Raw genomic sequence first — 26431 nt, forward strand, 5'->3', positions numbered from 1 at the left:
GCCTCCATTTTTATTCTTAAAATTGTGATTCTTTGTTAATAAATTCTTTTTTCATAATTTTGATCTGAAAGTGTTGACATCAGAAACTCCTTTACCGTCTATAGATTGTAGATGGAAGAGTTTTTGTTATCTATGATCCCGGTCTCCGGTCGGTCATTTCTTGTTTCTGTTGTTTTGGGTTAGGATTTTTTCAAGTTTGGATCATTTTGGGTTCGGGTTATTTGGCTTCGCTAGTGAGATCATTTTGGCTTTAGGTGATTTCTAGTCATTTCAATTTATTTGTTCAAATTATTTCTACTTTTGTGTCATTTTCAGCTTCGGATTATATGTTTCTTCAGGACCTGTAGTGTCGGGCTGCACCAATCTGCAAAGTAGTATTCTAGTTTATGGAGTCTTAGTTTTATCCCACAAAAGTCGGATTAGAACTGGTATAGTACTCATATATCCAATCGACCTTTAGCATACGAACCCATATTGGATTTAATATTACCTTTTGGAACCTTTATAGTACTCTTTGCTTGCACACCAAGTATGAATCTTTTTCTTCTTTTTTCCCACCATGTCTGATTATGATGACTGTTTCTTCACTGTAAACTTCGAGAATTTGTGTGATGACATAACAATGTTCTTTGAGCTTTTCATACAATACGGAAACTCAATGATACTTGTTCCGATCCATGGACAAGTTTAATTGAAACTCGAAACTTTGTATTTCTTGCACTTTACGCATTTTTGTAAAGAAACACTGGACCGTTGGATCCGATGAACATGGTGGTTGAGTTGAGAGGAGCTTGCGTGTACATATCTATACTATAATCAAGTTTTCTGGTGACACTGATTAATGAGTAAATTTTTTTAAAGGGTAACAAATAGGTTAAAGTATGTTGTTAGTCTCTATTTTGATCAAATTTGAGATTTAGTATCTGTATTTAAAAATTAAAAATTAAGTCATATTTTTATATTTTTATAAGTTAAAAATATCAGTCTAATCATTAACATTGTTAGTTTTTTTTTTGTCAAAATTTGTCAACTTGGCATATTAATTAGGTTGTTCAAATTTTACGTGGTATATGATTGACAGAGAATAAACATATTAAGTTCACAAATTCTAACGTAATTTTGTGATAATGATAGACTAAGATTTCTAAATTGAAAAGTAGGAGGACTGAATTTTTAATTTCAGAGTACATGTTTTAATTTAAAATTTTAAAAAGTACAAGGACTAACAACATATTTGAACCTAATAAATATTAGGCTTATGACACGGTTTAGTCCTTGAATTATACCTGCTTTTTTCCTTTGATACTTAACCCTTTTTTTTGTCCTATTTTGATACCTAAAATATTCCTCCATTATAATTTTGGGTCTAAAAAGTTAATCATGTTTAAAAAATAGGCCATGGCACACTCAACCAATGAAAATGCATCAATGTTTGACTTTTTACAATGTTATCGATGATGTGGTCATTGATTAATTATATCGCTGTTGACAACTAGAACGAATCGGAATAAATTGATGTCTAAATTCATTTGCATTTCGACAACTTTGGGCGTAATTTAAAATATTATAACTTAAAAATTGTAAAATTATTAAAATTTAAAAATTTAAAAATCGTAAAATATAATAAAATTACTTTAAAAATGGAAGGTTATGATAAACAAACTTTTCACTTCCCGTACCAATAATTGATAAGAAAATCAATATGAAGATAACTTTAAACGATGCGTTTTGTTCTAGTACATTTAGATGAATACCTAATTTTAAATAATTTTATAGATATACTAAACTATGTTCAGAAAGAATCTGGACAGTTTTGCAATTTTAGTAATTTCCTTTATTATACTTTGAATCACATTATAGTCATGAACAAATATTTGTTCATATACAAATGAACTTGGATGTTTATCTGTCTAGGTTTGTTTTGATTATCAACATCAACCCTCTTTTATATATAGATATTTCAACACTTTTTATGTACATTTTATACTAATTCGAATAAATAAAAATCATTTTGTAGTTTTTCACTTAATTTCATGATATTTTATTATTTCCATGAGAATATGTTAAGTTTGTGAATTTTATATTAAATACATGTTATTTTGCTATTTTTTGGTAATAATTGGGCTAAGGGAAAGGATAACAGAATTTTGGTTATATTTGAGTCTTAGAAAAGTACGTGTTGAAAGATCCCCAATGTAGTCACATGGGCTTCAAAACGATGTTGATCCAAATTTAATTTTAAGGAGGCCTAGACAATAAATTGGGGGCCCAAAACCATTTCACTTACCCACTTACCATGAAATGCACCCACTGTTAAAATTAGTAATCCCTAATCGACTATTCAACTCTTAAATATAACAGATTTGACCCTAATATTCATCAAATAAAAATTAACATGATATTCCCCTTGAATTAAGCTTCAACCGTTCACCTACTACTAAAAATAGAAGTAAAAAAACTACTATCTTTTGATCACTCATTGGCCGATCATACATGGAGGAAAATAAGCCAACTCATTTGCTAAATTTAGCAAATCACAACCACCATTCCACACACCAACGGACGACACAAAAAGGGGAGGAAATCAAGTAACCATTTACCTACTTCTCCCCTAATCAAGGGATGCTAAATTTTAGTTTGTCGCAAGTTTAGATGATAGCAATTCTAGTTCAGAACAGCCTAAATAAGGTCATTACAGGGAAAAAACCTGCGGATGGGAATCAAACAGAATGGGAGGAGCTTAATGAAAAAACTCTATCTGCAATTCAATTGTGCCTCACAAATAATATCCTACAAGAAGTGTTGATGGAGAAAACAACATGTAACAGCCCGATTTTTGGGTCTAGTTGGAATAGTAGTTTCGGGACCACAAATCTGACGAGGAAATTTTTAATTTTTATGGTCTACAATTTCACGGAATGATTTTGTGAAAATTTCGTTCGAAAATTTTGACGTTTGAGCACTCAATTTATTTAAAAAGTCTAAATTGATATGTAATACCCTGAAAATTTTTACAGTAAGATATTATCTTTGATATAGTAAGGAAATAAAGTGACAAAAGGAGAATTTTGAGTTATGACAACATTGGGAAGTATATTGTGACATATTAATTAAAGAAATGATTAAATTGCAAAAGTGAGAAAAGTTTTGTTATCCAAGAGTAAATACTCAAAATTTGAGCGATTAAAGTATAAATATCAAAAGTTGAAGGACCAATAGTATAAATATTTTAAGGGTGGAATAATCTAGAAACTAAGGAAAATGGATGAATTGGGACCAAATTGAATAGATGAAGAATTATGAGGGACTAAATTGTAATTTTACCAAATTAAGTGATAACTCAAGGATGAAATTTTAAAAGATCTAAAGGGCAAAATGGTCAATTAGAAGAAAGAGAAATCTAGAAAATAATGATGATGTTGGAGATATTTTAGATTAAATAAATAAATATTAGTTTATTAATATTTTAATTTGATTTTTAAATGACATTTTATCACTTTATTATTATTTTATTTAGTATATATATATGGAAGAAAAGATGAAGAATCACCTTCCTTTCCCATGCATTTCACGTTAGAAGAGAAGAGAAGAAAGAAAGCTTTGCTTTCTTTACAATTTGGTCCTTCCACCAAAAATTTACCATTTTCACCTAGAAATCAAAAGAATTTCCATAACTACCAAGAGAGAAAAGTGTTAAGGAGACTATGGGGAGCTAGAATATCAAGTTAGATTCAATAAACAGAAGTTGGAGGAGAAAGAAAATCAAGTTAAAGATTGAAATCAATAGCACAAGGTAAGAACATCAAGATTCCAATATACTTTTGAGTTTGATATTATTGAAAAAGTAGGAAATTAATGTTAATGTAGAGTTTCATTATCTAAGGTTCTATATTCTTGTTATGTTAGTAAAGGTAAATAAGAGAAAGTGATGGAAAATATTGAAGAGAAAGGAAAGGAAGGTGTTATAAATTTAGTTATCAACATTTTACACTAAAACAGTTTTGGACAGCAACAGTAGGTTAAATTTGAAAAATCACCATAAATCGTGGAAATTGAATTAGAGGATGAAAAAATATGGAATTAAAGCTTATTGAGTCTAGTTTCTTTTAGAAGAAATTTTGTAAGTAATGAAATTGTAAATCATGAGATATAATTAATTTTGTGAGACAAGGTCAGAATAAATTCGGGTTCCCCTGTTCTGAATTGGAAAAATCATTAAAAATTGTATAAAAATAATTATGGGTTATAATTCATATATTTAAAATAATTATTGAGTCTATTTTTAATATAAACAAACGGGGACATCATCCGAATTCTATACAAAGAGATAACTAATTTTTAGTGAAGAGGGGTCAGAACTGTCGAACAGTGAAAAAGGGGAAACTTTAGAGAATAAAATGTACTTATTGGCTGAACCAAAAATTCTTACAATTTTATGGTAATGTGAGTCTAGTTTCAGTTAAAATTAACGGATCTTAATTTGGAGCTCTGTATCTCGAGATATAAATAAATTAGTGACTCTGACTCAGACAGACAGCTTGAATTTACATAAAGGAAAATAGTGAAAGTATGAATAATGTTGATTAAATGTGTTATACACATTAAGGATGAGGAATGGAGAGGAGGTGGAGGAAAAATTGGAAAATACATGAATGGTTTGTGTGTAATTGGTAATACGCTTGATTATAATTAATAGACGATGAAATAGAAATGATGAATATATTTGTGCAGTATTGGTCATGGTTTAAGCTCATGTGGGAAAATAAAGCTCATAGTACGTGTGTATGGTATATTTGGTATATGGTTTGGCATGAAGTAATGCCATGAATGGGTATTGAATTAACACATGTTGGTAAGTTTGATACATGAATAAATATTGTGATCATGAAAGGGGTGGTAAGGTTTAAATTATGAAATCTTTAGTGAAATGGTTTATTATGTGATTATTTCCAAAAAGAATTATGTTTCAATGCACTAGCTTGCGACTATGGTTGAACGATATCTTTATGTCTTATGTGATATGCATAGGAAACGAGTGTGGAAATGTAATGAAATAGTAAGTTCATACGGCTGAACTTTTATGATCAGTTGTTAATGTGAGAATGATATAATGTATCAATCTGTATATTGTTGTTGAATTATGATTATGGTAAAAATGAGAATAAGATGAGATTGTTAGTTCAGATTAAGGGATACGTAGGATTGAGTACATACATTCGGTAACCAGTGATGAATTGACGGATAAGTCCATGGTGGATCCATGGCAAAGTGTGAAACATAGGTATGGTATTTCAGTGAAGAAAACCATACTGAGTTGTGAAAAGTAGGTATGGTATTTCGATAAAGAAAACCATACTGAGTTGTGAAAAGTAGGTATGATGCTTCACTGAAGAACACCATACTGAGTTGTGAAAAGTAGGTATGATGTTTCAGTGAAGAAAACCATACTAAGTTGTGAAAAGTAGGTATGGTGTTTCAGTGAAGAAAACCATACTGAGTTGTGAAAAGTAGGTATGGTATTTCCGTGAAGAAAACCATACTGAGTTATAGCAATGTGAAATATTCAAGCAAATTGTGGCACCGGGCAAATGATGTACTCAAATCCGTAAGACGATCCTTAATTTGACAAGTATTTGTAGTACAATTGAAGCTAAATGTTGGAATATAAGTTGACATCTGATATTGAGCTCGACTAAGAAAATTCATTATTTGAGATTGTGGTTGGCAGGAAATGTTACATTATATATATTGTGAAGAATTATAAAAGCATGTTAATAATTTGAAAGTTTTAATTTTTTTAATGAAATTTTATAACTCGGTTCAATACGTTTACAGTGTATGTGTTCTGGTAATGTCTCGTACCCTATTCTGGTGTCGAATACGGGTAAGGGGTGTTACACAACATCCATGCTATGGAAGAAACTGGAAACCCTTTATATGACTAAGTCCCTAACAAATCGGTTACTGTTAAAACAATGCCTCTACATGTTCCGTATGGTCGAAGGTTTGTCCATTATGGCTCACATTAGTGAGTTTGTCACTCTTTTAAATGAATTCAATGTTCAAAATTTTTGTGAGGGGTTAAAGGGAAATGAGGATGATTCATGGAAGAAGACTGAGAGAAAAGAGTCATTGAGCGATAAAAGTCAATTTGATGGTCCAACTTTGGTGAGTGAAAATTCCTATAAGGTAAAATTAGAGGGTTGAATTCACATTGAAAAAGATACTGGAAAGAAAGAGAGAACCTATCCGAGAAAGAGGAATGATTATGTTTTCACTTACCTTAACTTGAATTTGTCTAGTGGACTTGTTTAATTCTTTCAGGAATTTGTTGATCCTATAATAGGAGCTCTATTAAACCATTCCATCTATGATAAAGACTCTTTCTTGTTCCGCCAAAGACAAGATTTAGGGACGAATCTTTTTTAGGAAAGGGGGAATGATACATGCACAGATGAGATGGAATTTATTAAATTCCATTAACTGAAGCTGCCAATTTTTAAGTTTGGAAAATCAGCCAACTTTCAACTACTTTGTGGATGGGATCTAGGCATTTTTGGGATTAGATGTCTTCATAGTGTTCGGAGATCTATCTCTTAGCTTCACAATTCACTTTGAATCACTAAATTTCAAGTTTGGGAGCTTAAATTATGTATGTTTTAGTGAAAACTGTGCGAACAGAATTTCTAGACAAGATGATTACGGAAATTATGAGTTTCAGACTTTTAATTTGAGTTTAAATCATATTGGGTTCGATTTTTAAGCTTAATTTTTATTATATATGAGCCCAATATTGTATTTATTAATTTTTATTATTTTATTATTTATTTATTCCGAATTTTGAATAATATTGCTTAAGTATTTTAAGTTGTTTAAGAGTTTTATATTTCTTAGTCAAATAAGAAAGTTTAGTTTAAAACTACTTCTTGTTTAGATTAATTAAAATTTTAGTATATTTTAAAGTTTTATTTGGATGTAATTAGCTAGCCTATATAAAGGCTTCTTTATTGTTCATTAGATATATAACTGTTTTCATTAATAAAGTTTTCAACTGTGAGAGTTAGTTTCTTTATGTAAGATTTTTTTTTGTGGTTTTTAGAAATAGTTTTCTTCTCGATTTTCTTCAAGGAATCGTGAGAATTCATTCTTCATCTTTCAATTTGCCAATGATTATTTATTGGAAGGTTGATTAGAACCATTAATTGAGTTTATTGAGATTTATATCACAAATGGTTCAATTGGACACATATCCAACTATCCATCACATCCATTGATTTATTCGATCCATCTTTCACTTTATTTTTTTAATTTATATTTCTTCTTTATGTATAATTTTTATTTGTTCTCAAATTCCTTCTTTTCTTGTTTCATTTTCTTTATTACTAAATTTGTTTATTTCTTCTTTACAAGTCAGATATGAAATATTTTTTCTCAAGTGAAACAATTTAATTTCGATCATTCCCGTTATACCCTATCAATAGTCCAACAGAGAGGTGACATCCAAGTTCGAACTCACTACTAGTTTTTTTCATTACATCTTACTGATTGAATTGTTTCTAACATAAAGTTTGTAGTTCAAATTAAATTTTGATCGATGAGGTCGAGTGGGTATCCCTTTTTGGCATTACCTGTTGGTGCATTTGGAGCAAAGGAACCAAGTTTCCAGCAGCAGAAATTATAGCATACATGACATTATGTCACAAAGTATCAATTGGACTAAGAGATTGAGAAGGATGTTGAATGTGCTAAACCCAACAAATGCCAACCTCCAAAAAAATGGATGGATTAAAATAAATACTGATGGGGCAATAAAAAAAAAACTACCAATTGAGCTTCAGCTGTAGGTGTTTTACGTGATAGCAACATTTGGAGCTTCAGCTTGGGTTCAATCGAAACTTGGGAACATGGGCGATCCTTGATGGTCTAACCATAGCATGGGAAACAGGTTTTAAACAAGTGATACTCAAAAGTGATAGTGTTGTAGCAGTCCAAATGATCAACAACATCTTGAGCATTACATGCAATACAAAAGAACTTTGTCATCGACATTGGCAGGTTCGGGTCTCATGTCTTTTGCGGAGCAAATTTTGTTGCAGACAGCATGGCAAATATGGTTGCTAATACCGACCTTGGTTTAATGAAGTTTGATAGACCACCTATGGAAGTCTTTAATAGTTTGTTGGGGGACATGGTTGAAGCAACTCATTCTAGTGCCTACATCATTTAGTTTTCCTCTTTTGTTTATCAGTGTTCTATCCTCCTCTTGTCACTCAAAAAGAAAATTCTTAACATTTTTTTACCATTGAAAAAAAATAAATAATACAAAAAAAAATCAAATTTCAACATTAACATTACTTAAATGTCATTCATGTGTATGTCATGTATTGTCTTTATAAAAATATTGTTCGTTATATAATAGTAATTTAACCGTCAAATCAATCAATGACGGTTTCTCTTCATATTTATCTATGTATACTATATATTAAGTGGTTGATTAAGTTGTTATTATCTATCAACCGAATCCAAATTCGTTAGAAAATTACCAAATACAATTATGGGAAATTCTATTATGAGCTTGAGAAAGAAAAAGGTATATCAGATTGTTAGAATTGTGTGACACAAATTCTAAGAGATTGCTTGCAAGTCAAGTTAAACAAAAATATATTTTCTTTCTAGAAGATTTAGTATTTATTAGTATAATATATTTAGCATTTATTAGTATAGTTTATTTGACTTACTAATTTAGCCTATAAATAGGCTCTTTACAATCTTAGAATTAAGAGACACCCATTAGATTAGAACTCATAACACATTCAGCGAATTTTAAGTTTACGTTTTGAGGGTTCTTTATTTTTCGGGTTTTCGGGGTTTAGTTTTTATCTCCATCTTTTGTACTCTTCATTCTTTTGCCATTATAGTAAAATTATCTTTGCCCGTGGTTTTTTATCCTCTTTTGAGGGGTTTTTCCACGTTAAATTTGTGTGTTCATCTTCTCAATTTCTTCTACTATTTTTACTTGTTCGTTGCTTAATCGGACGATCCTAACAAGTGGTATCGAGCTAGTTTAACTTTCATAGATCAGCCTGCTTCAGAGATGGCAGCAACAAGGTTTGAAATTGAGAAGTTCGATGGTGAGACAAATTTCAATCTGTGGCAAGTTCGGATGATGGCAATTCTAGTTCAAAATGGCTTGAAAAAGGTTGTTACAGGGAATAAGCCTAAGAATCTAAATCAAACAGAATGGGAAGAGCTTGATGAAAAGGCATTGTCTGCAATCCAGTTGTGCCTCGCGAATACAGTATTGCAGGAGGTATTGATGGAGAAGACCTCATTCGCCTTGTGGAAAAGGTTAGAAACTCTTTATGCGACTAAGTCTTTGGCTAACCGTTTAGTGTTGAAACAACGTCTATTTACGTTTCGCATGAACGAAGGTGAGCTTCTTAAAGATCACATCAGTCAATTCATTACTCTTTTAAATGATTTAAAGAACGTTGAGGTTCATATTGACGATGAAGATCAAGCTATGGTATTATTGTGCTCTTTACCCTCTTCATACAAGTCTTTCAGGGAGACCCTGATTTATGGCAGAGACAAACTCTCGTTCGAAGATGTGAAGGGTTATTTGTTGAGTAGAGACAAACTCGACAATGAGTTTGGTTTGAATAGCAAAGCAGATAGGCAAGCTTCCGTTTTGGTAGCATCAAAGAAACAAGACAAAAGGTGTCGCTATTGTAAAAAGTTAGGTCACGTTAAAGCAGATTGTTATAAACTGCGAAATAAAAGAGTTGCTGAGGGTAACGAGGAAGATGTAGCTGGTGCTAATTTGGACGATGAAGCCGATGATGATTTCTTGTTAGTGTCAACGAGTGATAATTCCAAGCTTACGTCTGAGTGGATCCTAGATTCAGGATGTTCTTTCCACATGTGTCCCAATAGAGAATGGTTCTCCACATACAGTTCAGTTGAAGGTGGAGTTGTGCACATGGGAAACGATTCATCTAGTAAAATAATCGGTATTGGTACTGTTAAAATTAGGATACACGATGGGACGATTAGGACACTCTCAGATGTCAGGTATGTACCTGATTTACGAAAGAATCTCATCTCCTTGAGTATTTTAGACTTGAAAGGATGCGAATCAACATCGAGTCAAGCGACATTAAAGTATCTCGTGGAGCTCTCGTTTTGTTAAAAGGTAAAAGAACCGCGTCTTTATATTCGGAAGGTTCTACGGTGGATCGGTGAAATCGGACGTCCTCGTCTGCTTCTGGAATCAAAGTCAACTCATTTGAAGCGGATGCAACTTGGTCATAGGAGGGAAAAAGGTATGACCGCTTGTTGAAGAGAGGTTCTCTTTTGGATGCAGTGTTTTGAAAAGTTAGGGCCTCAGATTTGTGAAAATCGCACCGGGTTAGTTTTGATTTGGCAGTGCACAAGTCGAAGGCTAGAAGTCTTCCAGCTTCTAAGCATAGATTCGACTCAGTTAATTCCCTGCATAGTTCAAGATAGGCCCGTGGCGGGTTTTGGCAAAGATGGCATTGAAAGAATTTGTGTCAAGGTGGAGATTGTTAGAATTGTGTGACACAAATTCTAAGAGATTGCTTGCAAGTCAAGTTAAACAAAAATATATTTTCTTTCTAGAAGATTTAGTATTTATTAGTATAATATATTTAACATTTATTAGTATAGTTTATTTGACTTACTAATTTAGCCTATAAATAGGCTCTTTACAATCTTAGAATTAAGAGACACCCATTAGATTAGAACTCATAACACATTCAGAGAATTTTATGTTTACATTTTGAGGGTTCTTTGTTTTTCGGGTTTTCGGGGTTTAGTTTTTATCTCCATCTTTTGTACTCTTCATTCTTTTGCCATTATAGTAAAATTATCTTTGCCCGTGGTTTTTTATCCTCTTTTGAGGGGTTTTTCCACGTTAAATTTGTGTGTTCATCTTCTCAATTTCTTCTACTATTTTTACTTGTTCGTTGCTTAATCGGGATGATCCTAACAAGGATTTCTAACGCTATGCCAATGCTAAAATTTCTAAATAAAAAGTTTGATTTTTTTTTGACAAATACTTGGTAGAATTTTCGCTAATATACCTTTTCTTTTAAATGATACTTAATATTATTGTGATGGTGTTTTGTTTTATCATAATTTTATAAAATATTTAACTAAAAACTAGAAACCACGTATTTAAAGATCCAAAACATGTTTAATAATATATATATATATATATATATATATACAATTTATTTACCAGTCTACCTATAATCGTTGTTGAATAAATTAAAAAAATACATAAAATTTATTTTGCTCATATCATAAATATGACATAATTTAATATAATAATGAAATTTAAACTCAAAACAGCTCTTTTTTTTTTTTACATTGAAAGCATGATTTTTTATATAAATTTTATAAAATATAAATTACATAATTTTCTTTTCATTTTTACCCTGAGTTTACTAAATAAATATATGATATCATGGTTGAAAATAATGTCAAAGATTAAAAGTTTGAACAAATTGGTATGATTACTAAGCTAAGGAATCTTACTATTCATGCACTATAGTATTGTTTTTCTTCTTCTTTTTGTTTCACTATGCACTATGGTCTTGTAATGCTTTGGTTCAACTATAGTCCAATAAGCGTAATGATTAGGCTCAATAACCCAAAATTATTTTATGTTAAAGGTTTATTAGTAAAAAAACACTTGGTAAAAAAATTCAATTAAACCATCAACGAAGTTTAGCATTCAATTAAGTCCTTAAAATGAAAAATTTAATCAATCAAGTTCTTTTATTAATGTTGACTAAGTTTATATGTTAAGTTTTGCTGACATGATTGACAAACCAATCAAAAATGACTAGCGTCCATATGTACATCATATAGACCAGGCTAGTAAAAACATTTAAAAATATATAAAAATCTTAAAAATAAATACTTTTCAAAATTAATTATTTAAAAATCTGGGATGAACGTGGACAAAAGATTTTTAAATTCATTTGAACTTGGGCCACCATTAGCCTAGGTTCATCCTAGATGTGATTTTCTAAATGATTATTAAAAGGTTATTATAAAATTATAAAAATATAAAAATTATTAAAATACCGTTTGATGTGAACCTGAACAAATGGTTATAAATATTTTTTATAGATTTATAACTAACTCATTTAAATTTATTTTATTACTTTTTATTTTTATTTAAAGAGATTGTTGCTCACAATAAGTCCCGAGTTGATTTAGCATGTATCGACCTACTAAAAATATTAAAAAGAATGTATTTTGTTAATTATTTTATTTTTAAAGTTTACAAATAAAGATATAATATAATTATAGTATAATCACAAGTACATATTTGAGTAAATACAAAATAGAATAAAACTAAATACAAAGCATAAATAAATTAAGAATTGGAATAATTCAAACTAAAATCTAACTCACATGAAAACAAAATATGGTGGGACTTGAGGGTCAATTTCAAAAGGTATAATGCCAAATTTAGCTCTCAACATTTATATTTTTTTGTCAATTTAGTCCTTATTTTTAATTAAATTTGATCATTAACCTTTAAAAAACCTCGAATTTGACCATCAACCTTTCAAAAAAAGAATAAAGTTGTTGCTTTTTAATAAAAATACTGACTAAAACGTTAAATTTCTAAACATGACAACTTGAACGACAAACTACATATACTTCATGCTATTTTTTGAATTTTAAATATTTTTTAAAATTAATTGTTGACATGGCTATAAGACAAATAGTGCCCTATCAGCATGAAAGTACATGCGGACTGCCATGCAAGTTGTCGCATAGTTTAAAAAATATTTACCTTTTTTTTGAAATGTTAAAGGTAAAATTTAACTAAAAAAATAAAGACTAATTTGATAAAAGATGTAAACGTTGAAGACTAAATTTGATATTAACTAACTTAAACTTTTAATTTTAATTTTTAATGATATTTAAAACAATTGAATGAAAATTGACATTAGATCCCTCTAGAAAAATGATTTAATTTTTGTTTTCTTTTTAAATGATATATTTAATAAATGGATCCACATGGTAGCCTATTTAGCTATATCTAACCTATCCTAAAACACTGCTGTATGATTTTTAAATTTTGTATTTAAAGAAGTTCATCCACATGCTATATCTAATTGAATTTCAAATAATTATATATATATGAATTAATTAAATAAATAAATTTAAATTAAATTTGTATATTTTTTCCTAACATTTAGAACTTCCTTTTGAAACATTTTGTATCCAAATTTATTTATTTTTAATTACAATAATAGGATAAAACCTGAATAACAAACATCATTAGTGTGATTTAAATTTAGACCACACCGAGGTGGTGAACACTCTTGATTATCATGCCATCACATAGGGTTTAAAGTTAATTCTGTTTTAATCTAATGACTAAATTAATAAATAATGAAAATCTTTTCATGATAGTATGTAATCTCTAAAAAAGTTTGGAACAGTTTTTTTTTTATCATTGATAACTGAATAATTTATTTATCTAATTTAATAAATAAATATGGAGAGGAATCTAGTTATACAATATAAATTTAAAGTTGTTTTGTATTCTTGTGTATATTTTATACAATTAATATTTTAATAATTCAACGGTTGTATTTATTGATATAATTGTATTTTTCATGCATGTAAATTTTCGTATTGGTTCAATATATCTATCATATCGATATATATTATTATTTATTTGAATAGTTGGAAGTAGACCTGATCATGAGCCAGGTTGAACCGATGCAAATATTTTAAGCTCGTAACCTAGGCTTGAGCCCAAGTCCGACTTAGGCCGCCCATATTAATTTTTTTATATTATTTTTATATTAAAAAATTTTAAAAATATAATACATCAAATACACTAAAATATTAAAATATATATTTTTCCAATAAATTGAAAATATATTAAAAAACTTTATACTTAAATAACACTAATATAGTTGCAACTTAACAAGCAAATGCCTCTAAAATAGTAGCAAAATTAACAATAAAACAAGAGTTATATAATATTTAAACAACAACAACAAAATAGTAGTAATATAATAGCAAAATGGTAACAAAACAACAGCAAAACAACTAATTCGAGCTGGGCTCGAGACAAAAATCCTACTCGAGACCCAGCTCGTTTAAAAAATAGGTCTTATTTTTTGTCCAAACCCTTTTTTCGAACCTATATTTTTGCTCAAACCCTCCCATTTTTCAGGCCGGCCTACCAGGCCTGAACAGGTGACTCAACCCATGATTAGGTGTATTTGGAAGTTTTTTTTTTACATAAAATAAATAGTTAAAAAATTTTAAAATTATGTCAAAATTGACATACATGATCCAAAAAAATAAAATATAAAATTTAACAATTAAATTATTAAAATACTAATCATAGAAAAATATACGAAAGAGGGGTAACACGAATTGAATTTTACATTAATGGAAGTGGTTACTTTCTCAATAAAAATATATCTCTAAATTTTTTTTGGTTGATAAGGAAGCTAAATACATTTAGCCATAATAGGAATTATATCTGACACTAATGCTGTCTTATAGAATTTCCATTTCGATCATCTTAAGTGAACATCATGAATTTTAAAATCAAGAGGAATATTTTCTACTAATGCTACCATGAAATCTGCAACCATGTTAACTGTGCGTAGAGTAAATATTACCTTTATATGTCAATCTGTGGCCATATATCTCTAAAATTTTTTTAAAAAATAGACTTCAAATCAATAAATAACTTATGTTTTTATTAATTAATATCCATTATTTTTCTTACCCTAAACGCAGACAATAACAGTATTTGACTTAATTCAGCAAATTAATGATGAGATTCAGCTCATTTTTTCGTCAGACCAGACACAGATCTCATCAATGGCTATTGTAATAAATAAAAATGGGTGCTATTTGCTGAAATTTAGTTGATCATCATCAATTTTATTATCCCAACTTTTATTTATTTAATTCTAAATGTATTCAAATATTTTCCAATGCTATAATTCTTCATACCTAACTGCTTAAATTTTTTTTTGCATTTAATCAATAAAATCATGAGGAAAATTTTTTTTGCTTGGCAAGGAAGCAATTCCATTAGATTAAATTTTCTACCTAAATTTAAGATTTTATCGTTCTTTTTCTTTTTTCTTAATAAAATATTATTAAAATTTTGTGATCCATATATACATCTATATTCAGGAGCGAAGCCAGGACAAAATTTTAGGGGCCGAAAGAAATTTTAATTTTTTATAGTCTATATCTTTATAATTTTTAAAAACTTAAATAATAATTTTATATTTTAGGGGGGTCGGGCCTCTTGCCACCCCTAAATCCGCCTCTATTTATATTATTATTTAAGTTGTTGAGATGATGTTACGGAAATAATAATAATAAATTATTCATTTTACAGAGTACGTTATATCAATATTAGAATATTTTTTTATCTTTTCATATTTTTATTAATTAATAAAATTTTTCAGGTGGTAAAATTTAAACTAATGACATTATAAATCATAAATTTTTAACTTTACCATTTTAATAACATTTTATTTTATTTTTAATAAATAAATTAGTTTTATAATATCTTTTTTCGTCCAACCTCATGAATTTATTGTAATCTAATATATACATTAATGCAGTAAAATCAATTGAAGATAAATTTATTTATATAAAGATAAAAATATTATCATTAAATGGAAAACACAAAAATTTTTTAAAAGAAAACACATTTACAAGTATAAACATATATTTGAATAATTATATATTTACGAAAGTTTATTTGAAAATGAAAAAATTGAATAAAATTTTAAACATATATTTGAATCAAGCTAGACTTAGAAAAACATAAAATATATTAATATAATACTTAGGCACGTTTGGTTGCTGTATTGGATTAGATGTGTATTGGATTAGAGGTGTAATGGAATAGATGTGTAATAGCAAATCAACTGTTTGGTTGAATGTAATGGAATAGAGGCGTAATAGTAATCTTGTATTTGGTTGAATGGAATAGAGGTATAATAGCATAATGGAAAAAACTAAAATAACTAGAATACCCTTAGCATAAATTTATTTTGGTAAATGATTATTGTTATTGTTATTTAAATTTTAATAAGATTATTATTATCAATAATAAATAATTTAATCATATTTAAACATAATTATTATTAAATATATTAAATATATTATAATTAAAATATATAATTTAATAAAATTTTAATAATTAATATTCGATATGAATTTACTCAAATCGTAATATATGATACTATAAAAGATAATTTGAAATGATTAATATTAAATATATTTTAATTAAAATATATGACTTAATAAAATTTAAAATAATTATAACTAATAAATTATCTTATATGAATTTGTATAATTTAAAATAATTATTATTACATATAATTTAATAATAATATATAATTTCATAAAATTATTGATAATAATTTTTCTTATATGAATTTATACAATTTAAAATAATTAATATTAAATATAATTTAATAATAATATATAATTTCATAAAATTCTTAATAATAAAATGTTCTTATATGAATTTACTAAAATCAAAATATAACTTGAGAATTATATTCGCATAAACATAATTAACTTATATTAAGAAAAGTTAGATGAAAATGAAATTCTACATCATAATCCATATGTTATATAGTTTTACAACATCAAAAAGTTTGAACATCGATTTTTGCATGTCGAGTGTGTTCTCCTACATATTAGAACAAAGGTTGTCGGCTCACTAGTTCTTGTAAAACCACCCAAGAGAGAGCGAAGCGAGATGAGTGGCATGGCCAAAACAAAAATGTCATGTATACACACACCCAAAGTCTCCACGCCGAAGGTCAAAGGAAAGACAGTTCAATTTCGTGTTATTGCCACCATTCTTCATCGTATTGAACCTCATAAGGTCCTGGATCATATTAAATATCAACAATCTAAAAGATCGAGAAAGCCGAATTCATTAATTAGCTTCCAAAGAAAGACCAAAAGAAAGAACCTAAACGAAATGGTCAAAACTTATGATAGATACCTACAAGAACTTGCATACAGGAAGGCAATTATCGAGTGCAAGAAATTTTGTCGCCGACCACCCTCTTCATGTTCAACAAGAGTGGTGAATTTGCAGTGTAAGTAAGCTTCAAACCAATAAAATGGTTTGAATTTTTGAGCAAATTGGGCAACCAGAATGGTCAACAAGAAAACCGAATACGCTTGATATGAATATTTTCATTTTTTCACATATATGCATTTCCACCAATCGGTTATAATTACCTCATCTTTGAATTGTTTTTTGTAGCGAACAAGTTGTTGCCGCTTCCATAATTAGTGTCACGAGCGCCAATCGTGTGAAAGGAAAATTTAAGTCGGTTCCTCTAGGTGCATGAGCTTGTGAACATCATACTCCCAGTTATAAGATGGCCTTTCATGGCGCCCGCTCAAGGAAAAACTAATTCATTTCGGTTCAAAGCTTCAACTCTCCACCCTAAATAAGAATCAATATAACATATCCGACACTCGCTTGCGATAAATAAACAATTACCATTAAAAGAAATCCAAAATAAACACAAAATAGACAAGTAAAAGAACTTCAAACCCAACCTAAACAATAATTACTCTCAAAGCGCATATGCTTATTGATGTCACATCGAGAGTTATAACAAATATTTCTTTGGGGACGTTGGGAGAGAAATATATGAGTTCTTTTGGGGTGATTTTGCTGATTGGTATGTAGAATGTTCTTTATAATCTACTTTCGCTAATAGAACGTAGTTCTATTGTTTTATGCCATTAAGTTCGGATTTTATGCCATTTACGATCATGAAAACCGAAAAGTAATGGAGTTTATGTTGTTGTTATATAGCACATAATGCCCTTTTTTCTAAGGTTAAAGTTGTAAAATTCATTTGGTGGATAGTTTATTGTTATCATTACTAGAATTCTATTGTAAGTTGGATCAAGATGTGTTGTTGACACATACATGAAATACTGTCATGGTTGTATGTTTTTGCAAAAATACTGGTATAAACACAATGAATACTCCACCTATCCAATAATTAATAAAATATATGTGTCATCGAAACAAGATAAGTTCCTTTGCAATGCCATCGAAAGAAGCTAAACATATGTCACAATAGCAACCAAGAGAAAATAACAAATCAACAAGACAAATGCTTAGAAATACAATGTAATGACAAAGAGAATGAAAAAATGGAAGTGAGAAAGAACAAGTGCATCTGCATGTGTGCTGCAATGGGAGGAGAATGCACCATGCATCACAACAAGTAATAGCTCCAATACAACAATAGAAAGGGATATGTAATGTTAGATGGTAACGCCAAAAAGAATATCAGATCATTGGCAAAACAAAAAGATGAGCAAGACATGTAGAGGTTCCAATGTCACAACAAAATTGGAAAGGAGACCTAATTGTAATCGCACTGACAAAGAAGTTGCAAGAAGTATGGCATGTTTAGGTCACCCAACCCGATACATGAACACCGGAAGAACGACACAACCATTTCAAATTAGAGGTTATTATCTAACAGAGTAATAGATGACACACTTCAAAGATATTGTATTTTGACACCAATAAATGTGATAAACGCAAAGAAATGCCAACAAGTAATGCCCCAAGTTAATAAATTGTAGATCCACCTAAACTAGTTGAATTTATACTACAATAATAGGGAATCGAGACATCTTGTACTTGGAAGAGGATGCGATACATCTATATCTATTTTCAACTCTATTTATACCGACAGAGCCGTCTATACTTGCCTGCTACCATAACTTCGCTTTCCATTTGACCTCTAGTGTCCGGACATCAACTTGTCTGCTCCAAAGCACTATAACGTATATTTCTTAATAAATTTTCATCTGTTGCACCTTATCTCCAAACACAAACAAATCAAATATCAGAAATACAATAATGAAGACTAAGTGATTATCAAGAAGAAATTTGGGAATAAAACTCTAACTTAAAGAATGACAAATATTGCAAAAGAGATATGAGTGAGTATTACAAACAATATAAATTCATCAAATTTTGAGTTATCTCCTCCATTAATTAGTTTATTTTGTCCTCTCCAAAGAAGAAACAAGGATTAAGAGGAAGAGATCGATATGGTGATTACGATTGACTCCAAGCAATTCAATTCTAGTCCATAGGTTTCCCATAAGAGAACGAAACATTATCTCCCCGAAAGACGAGACTTGGGAGTTGAGTTGTAACTTATATTTTAGAAAAATTTAAAGAAAACCCATCACCAAAAACCCTTCTAAACAAAATTTGATTATTGCAAGAACGAAACCAAACGAAATTAAACTTGAAAAGAAAAATCGCTAACTGAAAGTGTAATGTCGTGATAAAAGAAGCAACTTTGAACGCATTTGCAGAGAAAGTGTGAAGGAGATTTTGGGAAGAATTTTCTTTATTTCTATTCGCCATGGTCTAATGGCCATTCAAAGCATTCAAAGATCAATCCCTATTACGCATTTGAGGAACCAACCAAACAAAGGCATTGATATTCTCCCAAGAATAAAGAGGGTGCCAACCAAACGTGGCCTGATTCTTTTAATCTGAAAACCGAAAAGAAACGGGGGAGCAAATTGGCAGAAAAGAAAAGAAAATAAACTGGGAGCAAATCGGCAGAAAAGAAAAGTAAAGAAACAAGGAAGCAAATCGGATGAAGGTAGAAGGAACAGAAGAGAAACAAAGGGGATGGGGAGGGTAAAACAGGGAGGGTTTGCTGAAGCGGTACCTAATCTGGGCAAAAGAGGGGAATAGAAATCGGTGATTTTCACCGATTAGGGAAGTAATGGATTACACACGTATTAGTAATACATTGAACCAAACGGCGGATTAGAGAGGGATTAAGTAGGGCCCACCGATTAGAGGCCACCAATACACCAAATCAAACATGGTGTTAGACTCGACCCATTAACATGTCTTAATGCAGACATGCACCATTACTGAATTCAACAAATATTGCATGAATGAAGCCAACCGACAAAATGTTCTTATAAAGATTATTACGTATTACCAAGAAAAAGGCAAGCCATGAACATCAAGTAACATGGATGGTTCATAGTAGCAGATTCAAGACGCATTTTTATATTTATTTTATAAATTATTAATAATGAACCCAAATTATTTGGAGAGTGGAATATGCAGCATTAAGCAAGGGCAATATTGCCATCCCAAGCAGCCCAGCAACACGAGACCCCCTTCAAGCTTCAAACATCCAGCAAAATTCAGCCAGATCTCAACGGTAATAAAACTCCAAAAAACGACTCTTTTTTAATCATTTCCATCAATAAATAAATAAATAAATAATAAAAAATCCAAAAACAAATTATATAATGGTTTTTTTTTGGGGGGAGATTAGTAAAGAAAATTTTGGAGAGTGTTCATGAGTGTCTTATGCTTGATTCATATTCATCCATCTTCGTGCTAGTAAAAGCAACGGCCGTGATTGTTGGTAGCTTTGAATGCAATTCACGGTCCCGTTTAGATCTCACAAGCTTCTCTTTCTTCAAAAATGAGCTCAAAGAATCAGAATAAACCTCCCTTTCATCATAACACTACCAGTCCCTCAACTACTTCCACTACAACCCCAAGCACTTCAAAAGTAAGTTAAAAAGTTTCACTTTCTTTGGTAAAGATTCAGTCTCTTCATGTTCTTCTCATTAATGGGTATCTTTTGTTTTACATTTTGGAACTTAAAAGTTGTTACAAATCAATCTGGGGTTTTTAAGGGTGTTTTTTTCAGCATTTGGTTATGGTGTAAGACTTTTTTTTTTCTTCCCATTTTCTTGGTAAAGATTTATTCTTCATGTTCTTCTTGTAAATGGGTATCTTTCGTTTTTCATTTTGGTGTTTATATTTTAATATTATTTTTTTACCAATTTTTGCTAGTAAGTGCCTTTTGTTTGTCATTTTAGGGTTCAGATCGGCTTTCTATCCCAGTTTTTAGGGTGAAGTTTCAATTTTGTAGCTACTTTTCATTAATGGACTAATATTATTTGAGAGTAAAAAAAATGGAAGCTGAATACTTTTTTTCTTTTTTTTAACTTCACAATTTTGGGTGGAATTTTTTATTATTGGATTTGCAGAATAAATGCATTGCTGCTGAAGTGAGTGAAGAGAAGGGGCAAAAGCTTGGATTTCAAAAAATGATTGGCACTCCAAATAATGGTAGGCTCCGGCTAGCTTTTTCTCTTGTAAATGGCTCCCAAGATCTTGGCCCCGATAGCACGCCGGTGAGCCATGCCGGTTCTGAATGCGGTGCCATTGAGTTCACTAGAGAGGATGTGGAGGCATTAGTGAGTGAGAAAATGAAATCCAAGAACAAGTTTAACTATAAGGTGAGTGTGCTTAACTTGTATTTGTAGGTGTTTAGTTTGAATTCATTTCGATTTTTTTCAGTTTGTTTCTGTTTCTCTTTTCAGGAGAGATGTGAGAATATGATGGAGTATATAAAGAGGCTTAGGCTTTGCATTAGATGGTTCCAAGAACTTGAAGGAGAATATGCATTTGAACAAGAGAAATTAAGGAGTGCTTTGGAATTAACTGAAAGAAGATGCTATGAAATGGGTATTGAATCTTTGTTTTATATATTTATTTTTATAATCGTATTGATTATTTTATGTAAATTAATCTATTTTGTTGTAGAGATGGCTCTGAAAAACAAGGATGAAGAAATGAATTTGATAATTTTGGAGCTAAGAAATAGCTTGGCTTCTTTACAAGAGCAGCTCGTGAAAGAAGAATCTGAGAAGAAGGTAGGAAAACACGAGTTTCAGTCATAGACTTCTTCGTTATTGTGTTTTGTGTTCGGAACATGATTAGTTCTTTTGAATGTAACAATCAGGCTGCAATGGATTCTCTTGTAAAAGAAAAAGAAGCTCGGGATAGTATTGAAAGGTCAAAGGCTTCTCTCTCCGAAGAGCTTGATAAAGTTCGAGCTGAGCTTGATAGTGCTAATCAAAGGGTAAATATAACAAAAATTCGATCTTATTCGAAGTCTTTTGTGCCTTGGTTTTTCTATTGCTGAATTATGCGATTCTTGAACGTTGCAGATAGAATCGATAAATGATATGTACAAGCTACTACAAGAATACAACTCGAGTTTACAGATATATAACAGTAAACTCCAGACGGATGTCACCGCTGCTCATGAAACCATTAAGCGCGGTGAGAAAGAGAGATTGGCTGCTGTGGAAAATCTTCATAACTTAAGGGGTGAACATAAATCGTTGCAAGATCAACTCACTTCATCTATAGTAAGTTTCCATGGCTTGGAAAGTCGTCTCTCATTGCATATCTTTTATCATTTGTAGTACTCTAGTCCTTCAATGGCTTGTTATGCACAATGCTTCATTGTTAGTTGTTGGAATTTACATATGGTAAGGTTTGCCCTAGTGATTTTCGAGGAAATTTTTTCATTTATCATTATTTATGTACGTTAGGCTTCACAAGATGGGGTTATGAAGCAAAAAGATGCTTTGCTGAACGAAGTTGCATGTCTTAGAATGGAGCTACACCAGATTAAGGACGATCGTGACCAATATCAACAGCAAGCGCAAAGTCTAGCTGTTGAAGCATCGAAATACAAAGAGTTGGCAACCAACTCGAGTGGATTGGAGGTTTGGTTTTGCTTCTCATTTACTTTGATTTCCCCTTAGGCATGGATAATTGAATATATTATGAAACGCTTTGCATCTTTTACAGGAGAAATGCTTGTCGCAAGGTAATCAAATACAAATTTTGCACGATCAATTAGCGGTTGCAGAGAGGAAATTACAGGTTCTTTCTTCTATTTCTTTTTTTGACAAAAAATTATTTATATCATTATTATAGTTAACTTCCTATTATAATTATGCTTCTTTCTCAACTTAGATGTCTGATACGTTCGCACTTGAGAAAAGAAAGGAGTTTGAAGGACAAAAGGAAATCATAGAGGAGTTACATAAATGCTTAGAAGATGCAGAATTTAAGCTTATAGAAGGAGAGAAGCTACGAAAGAAGTTGCATAATACTATATTGGTAATCTTTAAACTATATCTTATGTTTACATTACTGCAGATATATTATCCCAACGGATCGCTTTTTCTATTGTAGGAATTGAAGGGGAATATCCGTGTATTTTGTCGAGTGCGTCCTCAATTGGCTGATGATAGTTCAAGTAACCATGGGAAGGTTTTCTCTTATCCCACAGTAATGGAATACCTTGATCGCAGCATTGACATGACACATAACGGTAATGAACCAATATATATATATAAGTTATTATCAAATGCTCTATGATCTTGTTATGTATGAATTATATTGTTTTCGAAGTTAAAAAGCTTATTTGATGTTTGTCTTTTTGTCAGGGCAGAAGCATTCTTTCATTTTCGATAAAGTATTTATGCCTGATGTGTCACAAGAGGAAGTTTTTGTCGAAATCTCACAACTTGTACAAAGTGCTCTTGATGGTTACAAGGTTTTGTATGCATACATACATACAAATATAGGTAATAGTGCCATGGAAGTCCTGTACTAGGAGTCAGATTGCATTTTGCCCTCTTTACTCAAAAAATGGGCAAATTAGTCCTTGTATGTTAGATCAAAGAGCAAACTGGTCTTTCTATTAAAAATCCCATCCATTCTATTGTTAAATATTGGTCTCTGTACATTAGTATGGGGTACACATGACACACCATGTATCATTATCTGGTTATTCTCTCAATCACGCCAACTTTTAACAGTATAAATAAATGAAATTTTTAACAGAAATGACCAATTTGCTCTTTGATTTAATGTATAGGGACTAATTTCCCATCTTTTGAGTAGAGGGAGCAAAATGCAATTTGGCTTCTAGTACAGGGGCCTCCATGGTACTTTTACCTACAAATATGCATACATTCATTCATTCATTCATCATGCAACAATTTTATGTTTTTATAGGTTTGCATTTTTGCTTATGGGCAAACTGGTTCGGGTAAAACCTACACTATGATGGGCAAACCGGGACAGCCGGATGAGAAGGGATTAATACCTCGTTCGTTAGAACAAATATTTCAAACTATACAAGCTCTTCAACATCAAGGCTGGAGATATGAAATGCAGGTTGTTTGCTATCTATGCTCTGTGATATATTTATATCTTTTCTGGATAATTTAGTCAACTTTTTTCTTTGAAAAATATTCGTAGGTCTCAATGTTAGAAATATACAATGAAACAATCCGTGATTTGTTATCAACAAACCGGGATTCATCACGATTTGAAAATGGTGTTACTGGAAAGCAATATATGATTAAACACGATGCCAATGGAAACACTCAAGTCTCAGATCTAACTATTGTGGATGTTCAAAGTAGTAGAGAGGTCTCATTTCTTTTAGACCGAGCTGCACAAAGCAGGTAAACATTTTAGAGTTGCCTCGTATTGTCGGTTGAAAATTTGAGGCGAGAATATTAGAATTCTTATGAAGTTTGTGTTTGTCTCATTTAGGTCCGTGGGGAGAACTCAAATGAATGAACAATCATCGAGAAGTCATTTTGTCTTCACAATGCGAATAACTGGTGTTAATGAGGTACAAGTCGATGTTCTGCCATAATCCATGTAAATATAATGCTATACCAGTCTCAATCTTTCCGGCCATGAACTAATGCATGTATATATATCGACAGAGCACTGAACAACAAGTACAAGGTGTCTTGAATCTAATCGATCTTGCTGGAAGTGAACGACTATCCAAAAGTGGCTCAACAGGGGACCGGTTGAAAGAGACTCAAGTATTATTACCTAAACTTATTACTTAATATCAGTATACTCTGTTTCTCATTTCCTTTTTTGATTTTTTTCTTTTATTTGATTTTATTCAGGCCATTAATAAAAGTCTATCGTCTTTAGCCGATGTTATATTTGCATTGGCAAAGAAGGAAGATCATGTACCATTTAGGAACTCAAAACTCACTTATCTTCTTCAGGTAACTCTCTACACATGCAGTTTCAATTCTGAATATAACAAAAATGTTGGTTAAACTACTTGTTGGGTCTTTGTATTATAGGCATAGGTAATATTATAAACGACGGTAAGGTTGAACCTTAGAAATGCTGACTTATCATGATGTGAAAAAGAAAATAGTCCTTGTCGTGTTTTAAAAATTACAGAATTTTGTTTTTTTTTCCCACATAACTCTAAAATATGGCAAATCTACATTTTTTATAACATTTAAATTTAATGTTGTTTAAAACTTTAACCTAAAAAATTTTCATTTTAGTATAAGTTATGCAATTAAAGTTATATTCTTTGCCTATGGAAAACATGGAATTCATACATCAATCAATAATAAAACATGGTAAAGTAGAACCCGAAGCTTAACTCGGTTAGTTCATGCAGCCATCCTTTAAGAAAATAGCATCCACCAGGTTCGGAATTTGAATCTGAGTATTTGCAACCATTCCGCTGCCCCTGGATTTTCAGTCTTAAGTGTAATTTTCTTTTATCTTATGGTTAACCAGCCTTTTTATGATTAATGCATGTATTGTTAGTATAAATTGTGAAGTTAAAGTTATAGTCTTTGCCTATGGAGACATGGAATTCATATATCAATCAATAATAAAACATATTAACATAGTAAAGCAGAATTTACGACTTAACTCAGTTGGTTCATGCAATCATCCTCAAAAAATGATATTCAATAGGTTTGGAGTTTGAGGGTATCTACAACCCCTCCTCTATCTCCTTGTATTTCCCGTCTTGAGTGTCTAATTTTCTCTTATCCTATGGTGATTAGCCTTGTTTAGGTGGGGATTCAAAGACTCTGATGTTCGTAAATCTCTCTCCCGAACCCTCTTCAGCCGGTGAATCCCTATGCTCACTGCGTTTCGCAGCTAGGGTCAATGCTTGTGAGATTGGGACTCCCCGACGTCAACTCAACATCCGGACTTCGAATTCTCGATTGAGCTATGGCTGATCTCATATATGAAAACCACCTTTTTTACATGGTTCATTTAGCCATATGTATCTATATTGCATTAGTAGATTGAGAAAAGAGAGATTCTAACATGTACCCATCTGTATAGTAGCCATTGCTCTTGTATTTTTAGCAAGCAACCCCTTCACTTACCACATTTATATTACTTATACTGACTTGATTTCTTCAACATTTCCACTTGTGGAATTAATGCAATATTTTAGTTCACAGTTTTGATTTCTTTGTTTTAATACGTTTATATAATTGAAAGGCTGAGTTCAAGCAGGAAGAAACTAATGTTTGATTATGAAATCGTAATGGTTTGATCTCGATTGAGTTTTTGTATAATATATTTATATCTATTCTTTGTTACCAAATCAAGCGTTTGCAAGAGAGTGCAACACGTACCAACGAAATAAAAATAAGGCAT

General features: G+C 30.8%; 1 protein-coding gene across 3 annotated transcripts; it reads left to right on the forward strand.

Moving 5' to 3' along the window:
• The first annotated feature begins 20193 nt into the window (after positions 1-20193).
• On the forward strand, positions 20194-26229 carry LOC105768261 (kinesin-like protein KIN-14N). Of its 3 annotated transcripts, none has more exons than XM_012588094.2 (17): positions 20194-20306; positions 21151-21402; positions 21487-21631; positions 21710-21819; positions 21909-22028; positions 22117-22320; positions 22507-22683; positions 22769-22843; positions 22937-23083; positions 23159-23297; positions 23413-23522; positions 23987-24148; positions 24233-24441; positions 24533-24614; positions 24712-24816; positions 24907-25011; positions 25822-26229. In XM_012588094.2, the coding sequence occupies exons 2-17, from the start codon at positions 21211-21213 to the stop codon at positions 25999-26001; spliced, it is 2262 nt and encodes a 753-aa protein (XP_012443548.2). In that variant the 5' UTR covers positions 20194-20306; positions 21151-21210; the 3' UTR covers positions 26002-26229. The 3 variants fall into 3 exon arrangements, with proteins under 3 accessions (XP_012443548.2, XP_012443549.1, XP_012443550.1); XM_012588095.2 differs by lacking the exon at positions 20194-20306 and adding an exon at positions 20385-20666; XM_012588096.2 differs by lacking the exons at positions 20194-20306; positions 21151-21402 and having other exon boundaries at positions 21489-21631; positions 21712-21819.
• The last annotated feature ends 202 nt before the right edge of the window (positions 26230-26431 follow it).

The sequence above is a fragment of the Gossypium raimondii genome, chromosome 5 (genome assembly GCF_025698545.1).
Source record: "Gossypium raimondii isolate GPD5lz chromosome 5, ASM2569854v1, whole genome shotgun sequence".
NCBI lineage: Eukaryota > Viridiplantae > Streptophyta > Magnoliopsida > Malvales > Malvaceae > Gossypium > Gossypium raimondii.

Excerpts from the sequence above, each read along its gene's own strand:
- LOC105768261 (XM_012588095.2), top strand. The coding sequence starts at position 20,577 with ATGAGCTCAAAGAATCAGAATAAACCTCCCTTTCATCATAACACTACC. Across the intron at positions 22,029-22,116 it reads TTGATAGTGCTAATCAAAGG|ATAGAATCGATAAATGATAT; the intron begins GTAAATATAACA and ends TGAACGTTGCAG. Across the intron at positions 23,523-23,986 it reads GTGCTCTTGATGGTTACAAG|GTTTGCATTTTTGCTTATGG; the intron begins GTTTTGTATGCA and ends ATGTTTTTATAG.